Source organism: Hypanus sabinus, chromosome X1 (assembly GCF_030144855.1).
Source record: "Hypanus sabinus isolate sHypSab1 chromosome X1, sHypSab1.hap1, whole genome shotgun sequence".
Taxonomy (NCBI): Eukaryota; Metazoa; Chordata; class Chondrichthyes; order Myliobatiformes; family Dasyatidae; genus Hypanus; species Hypanus sabinus.
In genome coordinates this window covers 26,534,891-26,558,093 of record NC_082738.1, presented here as the reverse complement: position 1 = coordinate 26,558,093, position 23,203 = coordinate 26,534,891, and the positions used below count along the sequence as shown (strand labels likewise).

General features: G+C 44.0%; 2 protein-coding genes across 5 annotated transcripts in view; one reads left to right on the top strand and one right to left on the bottom strand.

Moving 5' to 3' along the window:
• Nucleotides 1-4,868, top strand: part of slc26a10 (solute carrier family 26 member 10) — a 142,089-nt gene extending 137,221 nt beyond the window's left edge. For both annotated transcript variants that reach the window (XR_009509001.1, XM_059956119.1), the window contains one exon: nt 3,820-4,868. Coding sequence is in view for 1 of the 2 variants with exons in the window: in XM_059956119.1 (XP_059812102.1) it covers nt 3,820-3,870 (51 nt within the window). In the remaining variant the exon portion in view is untranslated. The remainder of the gene's footprint in view (nt 1-3,819) is intronic.
• The window catches only part of LOC132384722 (beta-1,4 N-acetylgalactosaminyltransferase 1-like), a 142,062-nt gene that overhangs the window by 6,631 nt on the left and 112,228 nt on the right, over nt 1-23,203 (bottom strand). For all 3 annotated transcript variants that reach the window (XM_059956123.1, XM_059956124.1, XM_059956125.1), the window contains exons 7-10: nt 22,137-22,229; nt 18,381-18,568; nt 8,346-8,486; nt 428-665 (exon numbers count right to left, since the gene is read on the bottom strand). In XM_059956123.1, the coding sequence (XP_059812106.1) occupies nt 428-665; nt 8,346-8,486; nt 18,381-18,568; nt 22,137-22,229 (660 nt within the window). The remainder of the gene's footprint in view (nt 1-427; nt 666-8,345; nt 8,487-18,380; nt 18,569-22,136; nt 22,230-23,203) is intronic.

Here is a 23,203-nt window from a genome sequence, read left to right as displayed (position 1 = left end):
ACACACACACACACACAAGCAGAGACACACACACACACACACAAGCAGAGACACAGACACACAGACACACACACACAAGCAGAGACACACAGACACACACACACAAGCAGAGACACAGACACACACACACAAGCAGAGACACAGACACACACACACACAAGCAGAGACACACAGACACAGACACACAAGCAGAGACACACACACACACACACACCTGGCTCCGTCACTGAGCAGGTTCTGGGTCTCATATAAAGTTGAGGCTTTAGAAGCAGTATGTATCTTTCTGATCAGGAATAACACATTGATCTCGAGTGGCCCAAAATGGTCTTTCCCAAGTTTTTTCTGGGCTTTGTCTTACACTATCTTCTAAATGTCCACCTTTTACTTTCCACACCCTGTCCCGAGACGCACCCTGACATTGACTCACCTAAATGTCCTTGTCTTGTAATGTGAGGGTCAAACCCCACCAGTTGCATCTTTTCTGTCCGTGCCATGAAAAAATTAATTATGGCATCCGTAACCACACAGTTGGGGAATCCTTCCACTTTGTGGTAGTATCCTTTCTGGATCTTCAAGCAGTCTCCCTCTTTGCCACCCTGCTCCACGCTTAGTTTATGTTGAAATGTTGCTGAATATTTGGTTACCTCTCTCACTGAGCCTCCCACCTATAACAAGAAAGGAAGGAGAAGATTTCTTTTTGTGGCTATTTGTCATCAGCACATTTTTATACTTTATATTTCCTTATTGAAGGAGAATATTATGCAACAAACTGCAAGAGGAAGTGGTTGAGGCAAGTATAGTATTATCTGTTATTGATCTACCTCAACACACTGTGTAATGATCTGATCTGTATGGACAGTATGCAAGACAAGCTTTCCACCGTATCTCAGTATCAGTCTGAGTTTGTCCATTGATTCAAAGATTAGCTTTATTTCTTACATGTACATCAGGACATATGTATAGTGAAATGAGTCCTTTGCATCAAATCATAGCAGGAAGAATTGTGCTGGGGCCAGCCAGCATGCATTCCCATGCTTCTGCACCAACATAGCATACCTACAGCTTACTGACTCGAACCCATATGTGTTTGCAATGTGGGAAGAAATGGGATCACCCAGAGGAAACCCACTTGGTCACGGAGAAAACTTACAAACTCCCACTGCTACAGCCAGCAGCGGGAATTGAACATCAATCAGTGACTACCGGCACTGTGCAGCAATTGCGTGTTTTACACGAGGTACAATTTACAGCAGCCAATTAATTATGGCATCCGTAACCACACAGTTGGGGAGTCCTTCCACTTTGTGGTAGTATCCTTTCTGGATCTTCAAGCAGTCTCCCTCTTTGCCACCCTGCTCCACGCTTAGTTTATGTTGAAATGTTGCTGAAGATTTCAACAATATTTGCATGCCTTTGGGATATGGGAGGAAACCAGAACACCCAAGAGATGCCCACTCAGTCACGGGGAGAATGGGCAAACTCAGGAATGAACCCAGCTCTCTGGAACTGTGAAGCAGCGGCTCTACCTGCTTCATTGGAGTCAAGCTGGTCAACCTTATCATTTGCCAGTAGTTGTTATATGAAGTGAGGACAATCATCTGGCAATCTGTCTCCAACTGTGGCCCCTCTTGAGGAGGTTGGACTTCAGGATCCTGAGCTGCCAACATTGTTGGAAGGGTGTAGTAATAAAAGGGTTAAATTGACCTGTTCAATATTTATTCTCATCGATGGGGTACAATGTTGGTTAATGCAAGGTCATCCTCTTTGGAGGGAAGTGTAGAAGATCAAATGATTATTTAAATGATAAAAATTTGCAGAGGTATTTGGGAGTGCTTTTATTGATTTGCAGGTATAACAGGTTATCAGGAAGGCATTGTGAGAGGAATCAAATTTAAGAGCAGGGAGGTTATGCTGTAACTGCACAGGGTACAGGTGAGGCCGCATCTGGAGTACTGCGTGCAGTTCTGGTCTCCTTACTTGGGGAAAGACATACTGGCTTTGGAGGCAGTGTGGAGAAGGTTCATGAGGTTGATTCTGGAGATGAGTGGGTTAGCCTAAGAAGAGTGATTGAGTTGCCTGGGATTTTGTTCCCTAGGATTCAGTTTAAGACATAGTTATGTAGATCTTTGGTTAGTAGGGGAAGAAAGGGTTATGGAGAAAAAGTGGGTAGATGGAGCTGAGTCCACGGCCAGATCAGCCATGATCTTATTGAATATCAGAGCAAGCTTGACAGGCCAGATAGCCCACTGTTTCTTATGGTCTTAGGAAATGGAATTAGAATTGGTTTATTATTGTCACAGCTACTGTACTGAGGCACAGTGACAAGCTTGTCTTGCATACTGTTTATAAAGATCAAATAACCACACAGTGTATCGAGGTAGAACAAGCGAAATCAATAATAGAATGCAGAATAAAGTGTAACAGCTACAGGGAAAGTGCAGCACAAGTAAACAATAAGGTGTAGGATCATAATAAGGTGGATTGTGAGGTCTAGAGTCCATTTTATCATACCAGGAAGCCATTCAATAATGGGGTAGAAGCTATACTTAAGCCTGGTGGTAAATGCATTCAGACTTTTGTATCTTCTGCCTGATGGAAGGGGGGAGAAGAGAGAATGGGTGAGATCTTTGATTATGCTGGCTGCTTTACTGAAGCAGAGGGGATTGTTGACGGAGTCCATAGAGGGGACACTTTCCATGACATTCCAAGCTACGTCCACAACTCTTTGCAGTATTTTACAGTCACATACAGAGTAGGTGCCAAACCAAGCTATGATTCATCCATAACGAGTGCTTTCTATGGTTCTTATGTTCTTAAGTGAGCATTGGAGACATGTTGACATTCCTTGTCCATTCGGAGTTACCCTGAGGCAAGGCTGAGTTTTCTTAAACTGCTGAATGTTGTTTAATGCACTGTACTGTGGCACGTGGCCAAGTGGATAAGGCGTCGGTCTAGTGATCTGAAGGTCACTGGTTCGAGTTTTGGCCGAGGCAGCATGTTGTGTCCTTGAGCAAGGCACTTAACCACACATTGCTCTGCGACGATGCTGGTGCCAAGTTGTATGGGTCCTAATGCCCTTCTGGGCCACTTCAGAGCCAACCATGTCGGCGTGAGAATAGAGTGTGTACAACAACAATAGAACAGGATTTACACAGTGTCTTTCATTAATAAAAGATCCCTAGGCACTTCACCCTGACACTATCAGGCAACTGTTGACACTGGGCTGCGTAAGGAAGTATTCTGACAAAGCTTGGCCAAAGGGGTAGGTTTCAAGAAACATTGTAAAGGAGACCAGAGAGTCTCAGCAACTTGCCAGCTGAAAGCACAGCCCAATGTTATGGATAAGGGGCCAGAACTGGAGGAACACAGAGTTTTCAGATGGAATTGGGAGTAGGCCACCGTCCTGAAGCAACAAACATCCTGCGAAAGGAATTCAATGGATCAAACAGTATCTATGCGGGAGGAAAGAAAATGTTGATGCTTCCAGTTGAAACTCTGTATCAGGTCTGAGAAATCTTGAAATCTGAACATCTGGAAATTTTTAGCTGATATTTAGAATTTTTCCCACACTTATGATGTCATATGTTGTCAAATTCTGAACACGGGGATTAAAGTTCACATCCACCTTGGTGTTGCAGTTTGATGATTCATTCAACCTACTCAATTCCAGGAAAATTTGTACACAAACTATGTCCTAAAAAAATTGTGTAACTCAATAAGTCCCTTTCCTGAATAGCCAGTGGAGACATTATGGTCCCAGCTGGTGTCTGTTGAAATGAGCAGTACTTTACCAATTGTCTTTATTATCTCTTCACACAGATTCCAATCAAGCCCTCGTTCATGGTAAATGGAAAATATGAAGTCAACTGAAAACGCTTCAGAAGAGCTAAAAGAGAGGTGTGCTGATGCAAGAATGAGGATAAAAGAAGATGGTGTTGTAGAGGAAGCATCATTGGAGGTACCCTATCCAGATCCATCACGGCTTGGTAGGGCAACTGCTCTCCCTAAGACCACAAGAAATTGCAGAGTTGTGAACACAGCCCAGCCTCCCCTCCATTGACTCCGTCTACACCTCTTGAATTGAATTGAATTGACTTTATTTCTTACATCCTTCACATACATGATGAGTTAAAATCTTTATGTTATGTCTCTAGCTAAATGTGCAACGTGCAAGCACAGTAATTTATAATGATTAATAATAAATTGAACAGTCAATGTAATATAGAGTACACCCAAATCAGCGTGAGTTAATCAGTCAATCTGTCCCCGGAGCCTGTTGGTTCTGGCTTTTATGTTGTGGTACCGTTTCCCAGATGGTAGCAGCTGGAACAATTTGCGGTTGGGGTGACTTGGGTCCCCAATGATCCTTCAGGCCCCTTTTTTCACACCTGTCTTTGCAAGTGTTGTGGATAGTGGGAAGTTCACATCTACAGATGCGCTGGGCTGTCTGCACCACTCTCTGCAGAGTCCTGCAATTGAGGGAGATACAGTTCCCGTACCAGGCAGTGATGCAGCAGATCAGGATGCTCTCAATTGTGCCCCTGTAGAAAATTCCGAGGATTTGGGGGCCCATACCAAACATCCTCAACCGTCTGAGGTGAAAGAGGCGCTGTTGTGCCTTTTTCACCACACAGCTGGTATGTACAGACCACGTGAAGTCCTCGGTGATGTGTATGCCGAGGAACTTGAAGTTGTTCACTCTCTCAACCCCAGATCCATTGATGTCAATAGGGGTTAGCCTGTCTCCATTCCTCCTGTAATCCACAACCAGCTCATTTGTTTCTCAGACATTGAGGGAGAGGTTGTTTTCTTGACACCACTGTGTCAGAGATATGACTTCTTCCCTGTAGGCCACCTCATTATTGTTTGAGATTGGGCCAATCAATGTAGTGTCATCAGCAAATTTAATTAGCAGACTGGAGCTGTGGGCGATACAGTCATGGGTATACAGGGAGTAAAGAAAGGGACTCAGTACACAGCCCTGAGGGGCTCCCGTATTGAGAGTCAGAAGGGTGGAGGTGAGGGAGCGCACTCTTACCACCTGCTGGTGATCTGTGTAGACCCTGATGTAGAGATGGCAACCAGTGGTCATTCATAATAATTCCTAAAGAACATTGGTGGCTCAGCCAAGCGACACCGTGAGACGTAACGTTCTCAAAACCAGGACCTTGCAATCAGCGCTAATCAGGCATCTGCTTAAATAAGACAACCAACACAGAAACCCTGAGCCTATCAAAATAAACTTGACAAGCTTAAACAGAGAGCACCAGGAGACCGCATTACAAAGAGCAAGTCGCTTGAGAAAAACGTAAGGAACACTGAATGATTAATATATTTAATTAAACAACAATTAACCAGTTCAGCTGCTCTAAGAGCATCAGAGACCAGTGCTTCCCGGCACCCTACTCGGGCCTGAAGAACTCAATACATATACAAGATGGTAAGATGAGATGTACAAGATGATAAGAGGCATAGATCGACTGGATAGCCAGAGTGTTTATCCCAGGGTGGAAATGGCTAATATGAGGGGGCATCATTTTAAGGTGATTGGAGGAAAGTATAGGGGGGATGTCAGAGGTAAATTCTTTACGCAGAGAGTGGTGGGTGCGTGGAATGCCCTGCAAGGAGTGGTGGTAAAGGCTGACATATTAGGGATATTTAAAAAGTTTGTAGGCAGATGGATGATAAAAATGTAGAGTTATGTAGGAGGGAAGGGTTAGATTGATCTGAGGATAGGTGAAAAGGTCAGCACAACATTGTGGGCTGAAGGGCCTGTACTGTGCCGTTATGTTCTATGTTGTATGTAAACATAATCAAGGACCCTTCCACCCTAGTCGTCCTCCCTTCTCCCCTCTCCCAAGAGGAAGAAGATGCAAAAATTTGAAAGCACCTACCTCCAACTTCATGGGCACTGCTATCAGACCCTCTCGTGAAATCCTCTCATGACCTAAAAAATGAACTATTGATCTTTCAACCTACCTTATTGTCCTTGCACTTTAGTTGCCTGCTCTGGATTTACTCTGCAATTCTAAGGCTATATTGTTACCTTTTGTACTAACTCGATGTACTGATGTATGGAATCATCTGTCTGGATGGCACACAAACAAAAACTGTATCTCACTACATGTGTCAGTTAGAAACCAATTACTGATAACAACTTTAGATTCCTCCTTCTCTGTGTTTATATCAAGACCGGCCATTCCTGACTGGCACCCCTCTCTATTTCTTTCATTTCTGTATTTAGGCCTGCTGGCCAAGTACCAGCAGACCAGACCACAACACATTACCACTTTACTGTGTTCTCTGCGCATTACACAGAGGAGCTTCACAGCCCCTTGAGAGCCACATAATATCACTCAATCCTTTACCCTCCTCCACCTTCTCTGCCACTGTACCTAGACCAAGTTGTTCTTCACTCTTTCTCAGTTCAGGTGAAGGCTTTCTCCTTCCATAGCTGCTGCCTGTCCTGCTGAGTGCTTTCAGCATTTTCTGTTTCCAACGGCCTATGGGAGTGGAAGGAGGTGACCGTGAATGCCAGGCAAAGAGAATTGGTTATGAAAACAGGAAATGCTGGAAATATTCAGCACTACATGCAACATCCATGAAGAGAGATGAAGTGACCGCTTTAGGTAGATGAGCTTTCTAATAAATGAAAACATTAACTCTCTTTCTTTGCTCACAGATGCTGCCTGACCTGCTGAGTGTTTCTGCTATTTTCTGTCTTCTGCTTCTGATTTGCAGCCCGTTTCTGCCTTACGTTTCCTCCCCTAAATGACATTAGTGAGCCAGTTGGAAATTGGAATTTCCAGCAGATTTCCAGCACATCCTTCACAGCTCACCAATGCTTCTACCTTCTGAAGAGGCTGAAGAGAGCTGGACTGTGCACATCCATAATCACAACATTCTACAAATGCACAGTAGAGAGCATCCTAACATGCTGCATCACTGCACAGTACGGAAACTACACTGCGGCTGACCGGAAGGCTCAACACCGGGTAGTCTAAATTGCCCAACACATCGCTGGCACCAGCTCACCCACTAACAAGGACATACAGTATATACAGAAAGGGGCTGGGAAAGGGCCAGTAACATCATGAAGGATCGAACTTACCATGGTCATGGACTGTTTGTCCCGCTCCCAACAGGGAGGAGGCTACATAGCATCCACACCAGGACCACCAGACTCGAAAACAGTTACTTTCCCCAAGCAGTAACACCTCTACCCACTAACCCACCCCTCCACATCCCCATCCACAACCACTTTATTATTTCCCATCAGTCACTTTATGTACAGACACTTTAGTGCCTAATGTCACTTTATGGACATACAATCAATTTATGTATTTATGTTTTATTGTGTGATTTTTTAAAAAAGTTTTATTATTGTGTTCTTTATCTTTTCTGTTTATTTTGTGCTGCATTGGATTCAGAGTAACAATTATTTCATTCTCAGAATCAGAATTCAGATTCAGAATCAGGTTAATTCAGGTTAGATCAGGTTAATCTGTATATGACTTGAAACTTGTTAAATTCACAGTTAAACTTGTTAACGTCATCGAGGGATCAGCAGTGGAAAGGGTGAATAGTTTCAAGTTCCTGGGTGTCAACATCTCTGAAGATCTATCCTGGGTCCAACATATTAATGCAATTAGAAAAATAGCACGACAGTGGCTATACTTACTTCATTAAGAGTTTTGGGGAGGCTTGGTATGACACCAAAGATTCTTGGAGTTTCTACAGATATATCATGGAGAGCATTCTAACTGGTTGCTTCATCATCTGGTATGGAAGGGCCAGTGCACAGGATCAGAAAAAGCTGCAGAATGTTGTGAACTCAGCTAGCTTCAGGGGCACTAGCCTCCCCAGCACTGAGGAAGTACTCAAAATGTGATGCCTCAAAAATACGGCATGCATCATTAAGGGCCCCCGTCTCCCAGGACGTCCCCTCCTCTCATTGCTACCATCAAGGAGGAGGTACAAGAGCCTGAAGACACATACTCGACATTTCAGGAACTCTGCCATCAGAATTCTGAATGGACAATGGGTTCATGAACACTACCTCAATATTTTTTCTCCTTTTTTTTGCTCTCTTTTTGCACTATTTATTTAATTTAAATTTCAAACTTATTTCTTATTGTAATTTATAGTTTGTTTTAATTATTATGTACTGCAATGTACTGCTGCCGCAAAACAACAAATTTCATGACATTTGCCAGTGATATTAAACCTGATCCTGATTCTGATTCCGATTCTGATTTTGATTCTGATTCTGACTTGTGGGCTGAAGGGCCTGTTCCTGTGCTTTACTGTTCTATGTTCTGTTTAACCCGAGGCAGAGAGCTCACCATGTCCAAAGTGGTTTTCTCCAGGATCTCCACCATCTTTTCCAGCTTGGTGTCTGAAGCGAAGATGAAGTCATCATCGACCCAGAGCAGATACTTTGTTTTGACCTGGGAGACAGCCAAGTTCCGCCCTGCAAACCAACCCTGTCAGGGGAAGAAAGTTTTCAGCAAAATTAATTTTAATCAGATGACAACTCATCAAATAACGGGTTTGGATGCAGTAGGCCTAGGAGGTGTGGAGCATGCTTTCAGAATTATCACTGTTTTATACTCAAACATTCAAATAAAGAGTGTCTTAAGTGACACATTTTAGACAAGTACAGGATAAGAAGTTACCTAATCTGTCTCCAGATTCACTGAGAAACTCTTTGGTCTATGCACAGCTCATTCTGTGTTTTCAGACAGGGACTTTGCCAGGTTACCACAGCAGAGATTAAGAAATCTAGCCCACAGACACATTTTCCAGACTGCCAATTACTAACTGGTGGCCTTCTGTGCCTTGTTGCAGCTATGCTTCAAGTCTATACAAGCCTCGTGGAACTAGGGAACAACAAGCAAAGTATTTGTCCCATGCCAAAATTCATGATGTCCAGGTGCGGAGCCATCTAAAAAGCACGGCTAAGACTAATTCATAAGACATCGCTGGACTTGTGCTACTGAAAGACAGTTGCAAAAACAAAAATGGGAAAGGTTCTGATTTCATTTGTGTTATTTGGCTTTTCCTCAGAGGTTTGCTAAGTTCTTCTTTGTTACATTCTTTTGGTATTTCAAGGCTTTGATTGTCACTGCGAAATGAGGTCCTAGACCAGAGAATGAACTCCATGAGAGTCTTGACTCTCAAGATATCTTTCACTAACCGAGCAGAGGCCGCAGGCCCACCAGCTCTTGGCGTGGACAGAGCAAGAGGCTAATTAACTAAAAACAGACTCAATCTGGCTGGCAATGCATTGGTAGGTGGGCTGACAAACTGTATGATTGATTAAAAAGTGTCTACAGAGGTATATAGGTAGATTAAGTGAAGGGGCAAGAAGTTGTCAGATGGAGTATATGAGGTTATTCACTCTGGACTCTCAGAGATACTGGTACATGAAACACAAAGTTAACATGCAGATACAGCAAGTAATCTGGAAGGCAGATGGAATGTTGGCTTTTATTTCAACTGGTATGGCATATGGAATAGGAAAGTTTTGATGCAATGTTGGAGTATACTGGTGAAACCATAGCTGGAATACTTTGTATAGTTGTGGTCTCCATTTTTAAGGATGGATGTACTTGCATTATGAGGGGTATAAATCAGGTAAACACAAGCAGGCTTTTTTTCCACTGAGGTGGGATGGGACTACGACCAGAGGTCATGGGTGAAGGGTGAAAGGGGAACACGAGGGGAAACTTCTTCACTCAGACGGTCGTGAGAGTGTGGAATGAGCTGCCAGTGCAAAAGGTCCATGCGAGCTCGATTTAAAAGCTTAAGAGAAGTTTGGGTAGGTTAATAGATAGTAAAAATCTGGAGGGCTATGGTCCCGGCGCAGGTCAATGGGAGCAGCAGTTTAAATGGTTTCGACATGGACCAGAAGTCAAAAGGCCTGATTCTATGACTCTATGAATCCTTGAGCTGACCATAAGATCCTGAAGGGTATCGAGTGGGTGCTGAGATCATATTTCCCCTGATGGGATTATCTATAACTAGGAGAAATCATTTCAGAATATGGACCCCCCCTCCCTCCCCCCATCTCAGAGACAGATAAGGTAAGATTTAATTTCTTTGGAACTCTCTACCTCAGAGAACGTGGAGGGAGAGTTATTGAATAAATTAAGTGAAGATTGATATGCATTGATGCCACACGGGATTCAAGGGCTATGTGAAGAGAGCAAGGAAGTGATTCAGTAAAATCACAACTGATCCAATTTTGGTCTCAGCACTTACTGAATGGCTGAGCAGGGCTGAGGTGCCGATCCTATTGCCATTTTTTATGTTCTTGTGTCTCTTCAAGCCACCTGACCAGCTCAGCTATTTACAGTGGGCATCTGTGTCAAAGACTCTCTCTCAGCAAAATGCAACATCGTCAGCTCTCCCTTCCACAAGAAAGGGTGTCTTCAACCGGGCAGAGGGTGGTATGAGGTGACCACTTATCCCGAGTGCTAGGCTTAGGATCAGTTTGTCACGACAGGCCATAAATTTCATGAAATGAATGCTGGGAGTCAGCCACAGAGAGAGTGATCAGCAATCACTGTATAGCAAGCTGCTATTAGTGAGTGCCTGTCTCAGATTAGACAGCAGATGAAACCTAGAATCAGAATCAGGTTTATTATCACTGACATATGCCATAAAAATTGCTGTTTTGCAGCAGCAGTACAGTGCAAGAGATAAAATTTACTGAAAGTTCCAATAATAAATGAATAATGCACAATAGGAACAGTAAGTTAATGTTCATGAACCATTCAGAAATCTAATGGTGGAGGGGTAGGTGTTCCTGTGGGTCTTCAGGCTTCAGTACCATCTCCCTGATGATGTCTCGGATGGTGGGGGTCCATGAGGATGGATGTCGACTTCTTGAGGGATCACCTCTTGAAGATATGGGGAGGGTTGTGCCTCTATTGGAGCTGGCTGAGTCTACAATTCTCTGCAGCCTCTTTCACTCCTGCACATGGCAGGCTCTGATTAATCTATAGAAACTTGTAAGGATCTTTGGTGACATACCAAATCTCCTCAGATTCCTAATGAAGTATAGCCACTGGTGTGCCTTATCTGTGTTTGCATCAATGTGTTGGACCCAAGATACATCCTCAGAGTTGCTAATGCCTAAGAACTTGAAACTGCTCTCCCTTTCCAATGCTGATCCCTTGAAGTGGACTGGTGCATGTTCCCTTGACCTCCCCTTCCAGAAGTCCACAGCCATTTCATTGGTCTTGCTAATGTTGAGTGCAAAGTTGTCTCTGCCATGCCACTCAACCAGCTGACTGAGATCAAGCAAGAGGTGACTGGTTGTTGGCTGCAGTGCAGTGATTCTCCTACAGTTGGCATGGGGCACTGATCTGGAACCTTGTGCTGCTGCAGAGCAGTTAACTCTGCCTGCCAGAGGAAGGTGCCACCCACCTTTGGTGCACGTTGGAATGGGCACACAGTTGTCTTGAGTACCCAGCTCCTTTTTCTGTTGTGCTAACAAGAGAAAGCTGGCAGAATTTAAGCAAACCACTTCCTCTTTTACAACTGGATGGAAGAGGCTTAATTTGCAACTACGAGCATTGCAGCTGGTACACTTGCTTTAACCATATAACAACTACAGCACGGAAACAGGCCATCTTGGCCCTTTTAGTCTGTGCCGAACCCTTAATCTCACCTAGTCCCACTGACCCGCACTCAGCCCATAACCCTCCATTTAAAGAGAGTATTTAAAGGGAGTATTTAAAGAGAACAGTTTGTTGAAGTTGGTCATTTTCTTTGGCAGTTTAACAGGGGCACGACTGCGCAAGCGCGTGTAAGTCGGACCATGAGGCAGCGGGAGTATTTAAAGAGAACAGTAGACGGGGCGGGCAACGTTGGAGCAGGCGACAGAGTAGAGGGAGACAGAGTAGGAAGGCTTTGTCTCGAGAGGCTTCGGCGAGCAGAGGCTGAGGACGAGCTTCACTCCAAGTGAGGTAAGGCCAGGTAAGTTCCTTTAAAAGGAGAAAGTTTCAAAAGTTGAGGCAAGTATTGAGTAGGTCATGGCAGCTGAGATCAGCCCGGTGGTTTGTTCATCCTGCAGCATGTGGGAAATCAGGGATACTTCCAGTGTCCCTGACGACTATGTGTGCAGGAAATGTGTCCAGCTGCAGCTTCTGGCAGACCGCATTGAGCGTCTGGAGCTGCGATTGGATTCATACTGGAGCATCCGTGATGCTGAGAAAGTCGTGAATAGCACGTTCAGTGAGTTGGCCACACCGCAGGTAAAGGCTACACAGGCAGAAAGGGAAGGGGTGGCCGCTAGACAGCGTAGCAGTAGGCAGGTAGTGCAGGAGTCCCCTGAGGTAATCTCCCTCCTAAACAGATATACTGTTTTGGATACTGTTGGGGGAGATGTCTCATCAGGGGAAGGCAGCAGCAGCCGAGTTCATTGCACCATGGGTGGCTCTGCGGCACAGGAGGGAAGGAAAAGGAGTGGGAGAGCTATAGTGATAGGGGATTCGATTGTAAGGGGAATAGATAGGTGTCTCTGCGGCCACAAACGAGACTCCAGGATGGTATGTTGCCTCCCTGGTGCAAGGGTCAAGGATGTCTCTGAGCAGCTGCAGGACATTCTGGAATAGAAGGGTGAACAGCCAGTGGTCGTGGTGCACATAGGTACCAATGATATAGGTAAAGAACGGGATGAGGTCCTACAAGGTGAATTTAGGGAGTTAGGAGATAAACTAAAAAGCAGGACCACAATGGTATTAATCTCTGGATTACTACCAGTGTCACGTGCTAGTCAGAGTAGAAATAGGAGGATATTTCAGATGAATATGTGGCTTGAAAAATGGTGCAAGGGGGAGGGATTCAAATTTCTGGGGCATTGGAACCAGTTCTGGGGGAGGTGGGACCGGTATAAACAGGACGGTCTGCACCTGGGCTGGACTGGAACCAATGTCCTAAGGGGAGCGTTTGCTACTGCTGTTCAGGAGGATTTAAACTAATGTGGTAGGGGGATGGGAACAAGTGCAGAGAGACAGAGGGGTGTAAAATGTGGGTAGAAGCAAAAAGTAGTAAGGTGAAAAGTAAAAGTGGCAGGCAGGCAAATCCAGGGCAAAAAGCAAAAAGAGCCACTTTTCAACATAATTGTATAAGGGCTAAGAGTGTTGTAAAAACAAGCCCGAAGGCTTTGTGTGTCAATGCGAGGAGCATTCGTAATAAGGTGGATGAATTGAATGTGCAGATAGTTATTAATGAATATGATATAGTTCGGATCACAGAGACATGGCTCCAGGGTGACCAAGGATGGGAGCTCAACATCCAGAGATATTCAATATTCAGGAGGGATAGACAGGAAAGAAAAGGAGGTGGAGCAGCATTGCTGGTTAGAGAGGAGTTTAACGTAATAGAAAGGAAGGACATTAGCCTGGAGGATGTGGAATCGATATGGGTAGAGCTCCATAACACTAAGGGGCAGAAAACGCTGGTGGGAGTTGTGTACAGGCCACCTAACAGTAGTAGTGAGTTTGGGGATGGCATTAAACAGGAAATTAGAAATGCATGCAATAAAGGAACAGTAGTTATAATGGGTGACTTCAATCTACATATAGATTGGGTGAACCAAATTGGTAAGGGTGCTGAGGAAGAGGATTTCTTGGAATGTATGCAGGATGGTTTTCTGAACCAACATGTTGAGGAACCAACTAGAGAGCAGGCCATTCTAGATTGGGTATTGAGCAATGAGGAAGGGTTAGTTAGAAATCTTGTCGTGCGAGGCCCCTTGGGTAAGAGTGACCATAATATGGTGGAATTCTTCATTAAGATGAAGAGTGACATAGTTAATTCAGAAACAAAGGTTCTGAACTTAAAGAAGGGTAACTTTGAAGGTATGAGACATGAATTAGCTAAGATAGACTGGCAAATGATACTTAAAGGGTTGACGGTGGATGTGCAATGGCAAGCATTTAAAGATGGCATGGATGAATTACAACAATTGTTCATCCCAGTTTGGCAAAAGAATAAACCAGGGAAGGTAGTGCACCCGTGGCTGACAAGGGAAATTAGGGATAGTATCAAGTCCAAAGAAGAAACATATAAATTAGCCAGAAAAAGCAGCACACCTGAGGACTGGGAGAAATTCAGAGTCAGCAGAGGAGGACAAAGGGCTTAATTAGGAAAGGGAAAAAAGATTGAGAGAAAGTTGGCAGGGAACATAAAAACTGACTGTAAAAGCTTTTATAGATATGTGAAAAGAAAAAGATTGGTCAAGACAAATGTGGGTCCCTTACAGTCAGAAACAGGTGAATTGATCATAGGGAACAAGAACATGGCAGACCAATTGAATAACTACTTTGGTTCTGTCTTCACTAAGGAGGACATAAATAATCTTCCGGAAATAGTAAGGGACCAAGGGTCTAGTGAGATGGAGGAACTGAGGGAAATATATGTTAGTAGGGAAGCGGTGTTAGGTAAATTGAAGGGATTAAAGGCAGATAAATCCCCAGGGCCAGATGGTCTGCATCGCAGAGTGCTTAAGGAAGTAGCCCAAGAAATAGTGGATGCATTAGTGATAATTTTTCAAAACTCCTTAGATTCTGGATTAGTTCCTGAGGATTGGAGGGGGGCTAATGTAACCCCACTTTTCAAAAAAGGAGGGAGAGAAAAACCGGGGAATTATAGACCGGTTAGTCTGACATCGGTGGTGGGGAAAATGCTAGAGTCAGTTATCAAAAATGTGATAACAGCATATTTGGAAAGAGGTGAAATCATCGGACAAAGTCAGCATGGATTTGTGAAAGGAAAATCATGTCTGAGGAAACTTATAAAAATTTTTTGAAGATGTAACTAGTAGAGTGGATAGGGGAGAGCCAGTGGATGTGGTATATTTAGATTTTCAAAAGGCTTTTGACAAGGTCCCACACAGGAGATTAGTGTGCAAACTGAAAGCACACAGTATTGGGGGTATGGTATTGATGTGGATAGAGAATTGGTTGGCAGACAGGAAGCAAAGAGTGAGAGTAAACGGGACCTTTTCAGAATGGCAGGCAGTGACTAGTGGGGTACCGCAAGGCTCAGTGCTGGGACCCCAGTTGTTTACAATATATATTAATGATTTAGATGAGGGAATTAAATGCAGCATCTCCAAGTTTGTGGATGACACGAAGCTGGGCGGCGGTGTTAGCTTTGAGGAGGAGTCTAAGAGGATGCAGGGTGACTTGGATAGGTTAGGTGAGTGGGCAAATTCATGGCAGATGCAATTTAATGTGGATAAATGTGAGGTTATCCACTTTGGTTGCAAGAACAGGAAAACAGATTATTATCTGAATGGTGGCCGATTAGGAAAAGGGGAGGTGCAACGAGACCTTGGTGTCACTGTACACCAGTCATTGAAGGTGGGCATGCAGGTACAGCAGGCAGTGAAAAAGGCAAATGGTATGTTGGCATTCATAGCAAAAGGATTTGAGTACAGGAGCAGGGAGGTTCTACTACAGTTGTACAAGGCCTTGGTGAGACCGCACCTAGAGTATTGTGTGCAGTTTTGGTCCCCTAATCTGAAAAGACATTCTTGCCATAGAGGGAGTACAAAGAAGGTTCACCAGATTGATTCCTGGGATGGCAGGACTTTCATATGAAGAAAGACTGGATCGACTAGGCTTATACTCACTGGAATTTAGAAGATAGAGGGGGGATCTTATTGAAACGTATAAAATTCTAAAGGGATTGGACAGGCTAGATGCAGGAAGATTGTTTCCGATGTTGGGGGAAGTCCAGAATGAGGGGTCACAGTTTAAGGATAAAGGGGAAGCCTTTTAGGACCGAGATGAGGAAAAACTTCTTCACACAGAGAGTGGTGAATCTGTGGAATTCTCTGCCACAGGAAACAGTTGAGGCCGGTTCATTGGCTATATTTAAGAGGAAGTTAGATATGGCCCTTGTGGCTAAAGGGATCAGGGAGTATGGAGAGAAAGCAGGTACAGGATTCTAAGTTGGATGATCAGCCATGATCATACTGAATGGCGGTGCAGGCTCGAAGGGCCGAATGGCCTACTCCTGCACCTATTTTCTATGTTTCTATGTTTCTATTCATTTCCTGTCCATATACTTATCCAATTTTGCTTTAAATGACAATACCAAACCTGCCTCTACCACTTCTACTGAAAGCTCGTTCCACACAGCTACCGCTCTCTGAGTAAAGAAATTCTCCCTCGTGTTACCCCTAAACTTTTGCCCCCTAACTCTCAAATCATGTCCTCTTATTTGAATCTCCCCTACTCTCAATAGAAAAAGCCTATCCACATCAACTCTGTCTATCCCCCTCATAATTATAAATACCTCTATCAAGTCCCCCCTCAACCTTCTACGCTCCAAAGAATAAAGACCTAACTTGTTCAACCTTTCCTTGTAACTTAGGTGCTGAAACCCAGGTAACTAAATCTTCTCTGTACTCTCTCTATTTTGTTGATATCTTTCCTATAATTCAGTGACCAGAACTGTACACAATACTCCAAATTTGGCCTCACCAATGCCTTGTACAATTTTAACATAACATCCCAACTCCTATACTCTATGCTCTGATTTATAAAGGCCAGCATACCAAAAGCTTCCTTCACCACCCTATCCACATGAGATTCCAACTTCAGGGAACTATGCTCCATTATTCCTAGATCACACTGTTCTACTGCATTCTTCAATGCCCTACCATTTACCATGTATATCCTATTTGGATTATTCCTAACAAAATGTAGCACCTCACACTTATCAGCATTAAACTCCATCTGCCATTGTTCAGCCCACTCTTCTAACTGGCCTAAATCTCTCTGCAAGCTTTGAAAACCTACTTCATTATCTACAATGCCACCTACCTTACTAATCCAATTTACCACCCCATCATCCAGATCATTAATGTATTTGACAAACAACATTGGACCCAGTACAGACCCCTGAGGCACACCACTAGTCACCGGCCTCCAACCTGACAAACAGTTATCCACCACTACTCTTTGGCATCTCCCATCCAGCCACTATTGAATCCATTTTACTACTTCAATATTAATACCTAACGATTGAACCTTCCTAACTAACCTTCTGTGTGGAACTTTGTCAAAGGCCTTACTGAAGTCCATATAGACAACATCCACTGCTTTACCCTCGTCAACTTTCCTCGTAACCTCTTCAAAAAATTCAATAAGATTTGTCAATTGCTTTGACCAAGGTGAGGCCTAAAGATTGGTACATCTTCTGTACAGGGCTCAGTGCCAAGAAAGCAGTGACCTTACAACTCTACAGTCATCAGAACGTTAACTCAAATGTCCTCATCTCAACCTTTTGTTCGCTAGTGATATACCACCCTGAGTGAACCACTAGGAAAAGATACCCCGAATCAGGAGAGGATTTGCCTTTTGTAAGTTGGGTCAGGCACACCTTCCCAAAAAGAATTGAACTGTACAAAGCCTCAAGAGCTATTGGCTTTCCAGAAGTGCTTTTGCTCATTTTGGTACTCAATTCCATGCAGTTGCAAATGCCAACTCTACCCGCATTAAATCACCTTCTTGTTGCTTTAATGGTGTGAGTATCAAATGTACGTTTAGCTTCAAATGAAGCAAACTTTAAATAGGTTGGGGAAGGCAGCAAACCTCCCATTGCTTCATGTTAAGCAAAAGTAATTAACATTAGTTGGATCAGGCAGCATCTATGCAGGGAAACTGACAGACAATTTTTACCCTTTATCTGGACTGAAAGAGTGGAGGGGAGATAGTCAGTATAAAGAGGTGGAGGAAGGGGTGACATGATAGTTGAAGAGGGGTAATGGGCAGATGAAGGAGGAGAGAGTAGGAATAGAGACAGGTGATAGGTGGAACTGACCAAGGGTTGCAAAAGGTGGGATCTGATAGGAGAGGGCGGAACAAGGAACCAAATAAGGGAAGTGGGGAGGGCAGATAAGAACAGTGATGAGGCGGGGGTGGGGGGGGGGTGGGAGGGTATGCAGTGGGAGGAGTGTGTGGGTGACAGGAAGATGGAGTAGATGAAAGGCCTGGAATCTTCCAGTGTCTAACAATCTCAGGATGTCCCAAGGACTTTGTGTCCACTGAGGCACATTTCAAGTGCAGTCTCTGATACAGCTTGGAAAACAAGGCAGGCAATTTATGCACAGCAAGATGCCAGTTGATAATGAGAAAGCAAATCACTTCGACGTAGGAATGCACCTTGGCCAGCTTATTGCAGAAAAATCTCTTTGAAAGATGGGGGTCCCAACAATCCAGCACTTTCCTTGCACTCACCGCAGAGCTCTGGAACATTCTGTACCTCCAGACTAAACCACAACTCTCACACATTCACACAGCTCTGCCAACCCCACCTTCCCAATCTTTTAAATCTCAAAAGACATGTGGTACCTTCCGAAATGGCATGATGTAATGCTCAATAAATGGTCCTTCAATCTTTTGTGGTTTCTCACTGTCATCCGCGATTACAATGGTGACATTGGGATAAAACTTCCTAATGCTCGATATCAGCTCCCTCAGCTTGTCGTACCTTAAGAATGTTTTGGTTGCTATAGTCACCAATGCACTGATGTTATATCCTAAAACACAGAGAATAGTTAGTGACCACCTTTACTTTTGGTGTTCTTCCGAGACCAATTTTTCAGACAGTCAGTCACCAAATAAATTTAACGATGTGACAATTCTGAGTTCAGACAGATTGCATATATCTAAAATAATAGATGGAAAATTCAGAATTAATATTTCATTCAAAAATAGAAAGCCAATATATAACTAATATTAAAACTATTAGTAAAAAGGGCAATAGAGCATGTTCTGATAATTACCTTCAACTTCAAAATATATCTTGAAATATGAAATACAAAAGGTGATAAAGTGGCACTGTGGGTAGAGCCGCTGCCTCACAGCTCCAAAGACCAGGGTTCGATTCCAGCTTCCGGTGCTGTCTATGTAGAGTTTGCAAGTTCTCCTTGTGCCCATGTGGAGTTCTCCCGGGTATTCCAATTGCTTTTTCCTCAAGCATACAGGTTAGTAGATTAATTGTCCACTGTAAATTCTACCAACTAACTGGTAGAACTGTGGCTGGTGATCAGAATGTTGCTGAGCATAGGGGGAAGAAGGGTGATATTAAAGAGGTGTTTAAAATCATAGATACTCACAACCTTTTTTCCAGGGTAGGGGAATCTAAAACTAGAGGGTATAGATTAAGGTGAAAGAAAAATGATTTAAAGACCTGAGGGAGAATTTTCTCACACAGAGGAAATTAGCTATCAGAGAAGTGGTTGAGGTAGGTGTAATTACAACATATAAAAGACAGTTGGACAGGTATATGAATAAGAAATTTTTGGAGTGATGTGGGCCAAACATGGCAAAACACGACTAAAATTATGAGGGGGATAGACAGAGTTGACGTGGATAGGCTTTTTCCATTGAGAGTAGGGGAGATTCAAACAAGAGGACATGAGTTGAGAGTTAGGGGGCAAAAGTTGAGGGGTAACATGAGGGGGAATTTCTTTACTTAGAGAGTGGTAGCTGTGTGGAATGAGCTTCCTGTAGAAGTGGTAGAGGCAGGTTCGGTATTGTCATTTAAAGTAAAATTGGATAGGTATATGGACAGGAAAGGAATGGAGAGTTATGGGCTGAGTGCATGTCAGTGGGACTAGGTGAGAGTAAGTGTTCGGCACGGACTAGAAGGGCCGAGATGGCCTGGTCCCATGCTGTAATTGTTATACGGTTATATGCTATACGGTTATATGAGGCCAAACAACAAGAAAGCATTAAAAACATGAAGGAAGTGGCAAATGGACTTCAACAGAAATATGTGTGAGATTACGCAACTTTACAAGAAATTTTAAGGAAGAGTCGCAAGGGGTAGGGCATAATCATCTAAATATGAAAGGGCAAAGGGATCTGTGAGTACTCACAGAGCAAAAATAAATTCATTTTTGAAGAGGCAGAATTGAAAATTTGAGAAGTTCTGCTCAGCTTGCGTCAAAATGAGAGGAGATCTTATAAAAACACATAAAATTATTAAAGGAGTAGATAAGATGGAAAGTTGTTTTCACTGGTAGGTGAGACTAGCACTAGGGGACATTGCCTCAAGATTTGGAGTAATAAATTTAGGACGGAGATGAGAAGGAACTGCTTTTCCCAGAGAGTGGTGAGTCTGTGCAATTCTCTGTCCAATGAAGCAGTGGAGGCCACCTCAGTAATTATACAAAATTTGTATTTAAGACAAGGTTGGATAGATTTTTGCATAGTAGGGGAATTAAGGGTTATGGGGAAAAGGCAGGTAGATGGAGATGAGTCCATGGCCAGACCAGCCATGATCTTATTGAATGGCAGAGCAGGCTCGACGGGCCAGATGGCCTACTCCTGCTCCTATTTCTTATGTTCTTAAGTTCTTATGTAAACTGTGTATAGTCGTAGTTATTGCCGGATACAAAGGACACTCCATGTGACATCTGACCACAGAGGTGGCATCGTTCTGTGGCTGTCATACAGGGAAGAGCAATCGAGCCTTGGTTTCACAACTGTGCCAGAATTTGTGTGCGTGTATGGATGGCTCGAAGGGGAATAGGGCTACCCGCCACATCCACAATTACACACAGCTCAGTACAGCACAGAAGCCAGGCTCCTCTGAATGGACTCTGTCTGTACTTCACACTGCTTCAGTAAAGCAGCTAGAAATCAAAGACCCCACCCATGTGGACATCCTCTCTTCTCTCTCCTCCAAATGGGCAGAAGATTAAAAAAAAGCTTGAAAGCACAAGGATAGCTTCTGTCCTGCTGTTATCAGCCTCTTGAATGGACTTCTCATACAGTAAAAGTTTTTCTCCTGATCTCCCAATCTACCTCATCGTGGCAATTTATCTGTCTACCCGCGCTGCACTTTCTCTGTAAATGTAACACTAGAGTCTACATTCTGTTGTTACCACTCCCTTATACTGTATGAACTCAATGTACCTGGGTATGGAATAGCATGCAGGCACTGTATCTCAATGCATGTGACAATAACAAGCCAATTACTTTACCCCACCCCAGCTCAAACTTTAAAACCAAATTAGAAACAAAGCTGCAATTGGAAGAGAATCATTCTGTTGAAGCACTCAGGCCAGTCCATTTCAAAGGCTGAAATATTTCCCCCTTGGGTTGTGCTGTGTACAGTGCACGCATGTCTCCTGATACCAGATGGATGACTGAGCTGACTTGGCCATGCTAATCTGTAGCAGCCCTTCCAGGCAGTGCAAGGCTGCCCACTGGAACCCACTGCACCATTGCAGTGCCAAAACATCCCCTTCAGTGGCCATGAAAGGCCTTCATATGTTGCTGCCTCTGAGCTGTCTCCTGGCTGGACCTCCCTCTCTGAGTTCAAGAGAGACATGGGAGATCCTTTCAGAGATCAACATGGTCTATTCATTCTACAGAAGCAGGTTATAGCCCAGAAACAGGCCCTTCGGCCTATTGAGTCTGCACCAATGATCATCATTTATACTAATGGTATGCTAACCCATTTTATTCTAAACACAAGAGGTTCTGCATATGTTGGAAACCTCGAGGAGCACACACAAAATGCAGCAGGTCAGGCAGCATCAGGACTCAGCCCGAAACTCCTCTCCACAGATACTGCATTATCTGCTGAGTTCTTCCAGCATTTTGTGTGAGTTACCCATTTTATTCTCCCCACCACCCCTCTCTGATTCTACCTCTTCCCCTACACACAAGAGAATGATTTACAGCAGCCAGTTAAGCCCCAAACCCCGCATGTCTTTGGGGTGTGGGAGTAAACGGCAGCGGCCGGGGAAACACACGCAGTCACAGGGAGAAGGTACAAACTCCACACGGGCAGAGGCAGAGGTCAGGATCGATCCCTGATCTCTGGAGCCGCAAGACAGCAGCTCAACCTGCTGCACCACTATGCACCGATGACCACAAGCCCAATTAAACAGTTGCAGAGCAGATGCCAATGTCACAAAGTCTGTAGGGGAGCTCAGGTAGGAGATGGGGCTCCAGTTCACCTCATCTGTTTGCTTGCTGGAGACAAATATCCGCCACAGGCAAACATGTTCAGTATGTCTTTCTGTTTAATCATTACAAGCATGATTTTGACCCTTTGACAGCACTAACCTCAAGGCAGCTGCCACTGACCTGCTTTGCTCTTAGCATTATAAAGCTTCGGCATCATGGGGTGCCTAATTTTTATGGTAAATGAGGCCTGGTGTCCAGAAGTCTTGAACAACACTGAAAAACAAAGAGCATTGATGAATCATTTATCCGTGCAAGGTGATCAACCCGAGCAAAAGAGTGTGAAGAGCATTCAAAGAGTAGGGAAAGGAGGAAAGAAAGCATTTCAGTGGACATCCTAGAGCCCCTTAGATTCCAAGGAACTACTTTTAAACTGTAGACTCTGCTGCATGGAATGAAATTCTGGACTGTGCACAGCAAGCTCCCACAAACAACTTTGTAATAAGAACCAAACCACTGGAAGAACTCAGCAGGTCAGGCAGCATCTATGGAGGTGACTGGACCGTCGGTGTTTAGGCTTGAAACACTACATCTAGACTGTATTGAAATTAATTGTCATGTGCTGAATATCTCCAGAGTAAAATTGAGCCTTGGCCACTGATATTTTGACAGTGATTCAGTGAATTCGGCATGAGACAAACCACCAATTTCTTTGAAACAACTGGAACTTATCATCATCATCATGTGCCATACTCCGCCAGAGCCTCGGCAACCACTTTCTCCCACCAATTGATTGAAGGGAAGTAGCTGTCCCTGAACCTGGTGATGTGGGACTTCAGGCTTCTGTATCTCCTGCCCAATGGTAGCAGCAAGAAGAAGGCATGGCCTGGATGGTTGGAATCCTTAACGACAGATGCTGCTATTTTGAGCTTTAACCACCTCCTCATTTCCTTAACTATCCACGTGTCTCTGTCTGTCAACAGCCCAAAGACATTAATCCTGGGGAAAAAGTTACTCCCCCCATTTTCCCCACCAATTTCCAACAGCTTCCTTTATCGCTTGATTTGCCTTTGAAGCCCTAGTCCCTACCAAGTCTTCCCATCCAGTTTTACCTCTTCAACTCTGATGGCCACACATCAAAGCAGCTATGCAGTCAAACCTCTTGCATCTCTGGCAGTGAGGCTGTTCCCCTTCTTGATGTTGTCGATCCAGGTTGTCCTCGGTCTGCCTCGGGAGCGGCTTCCTTCTGC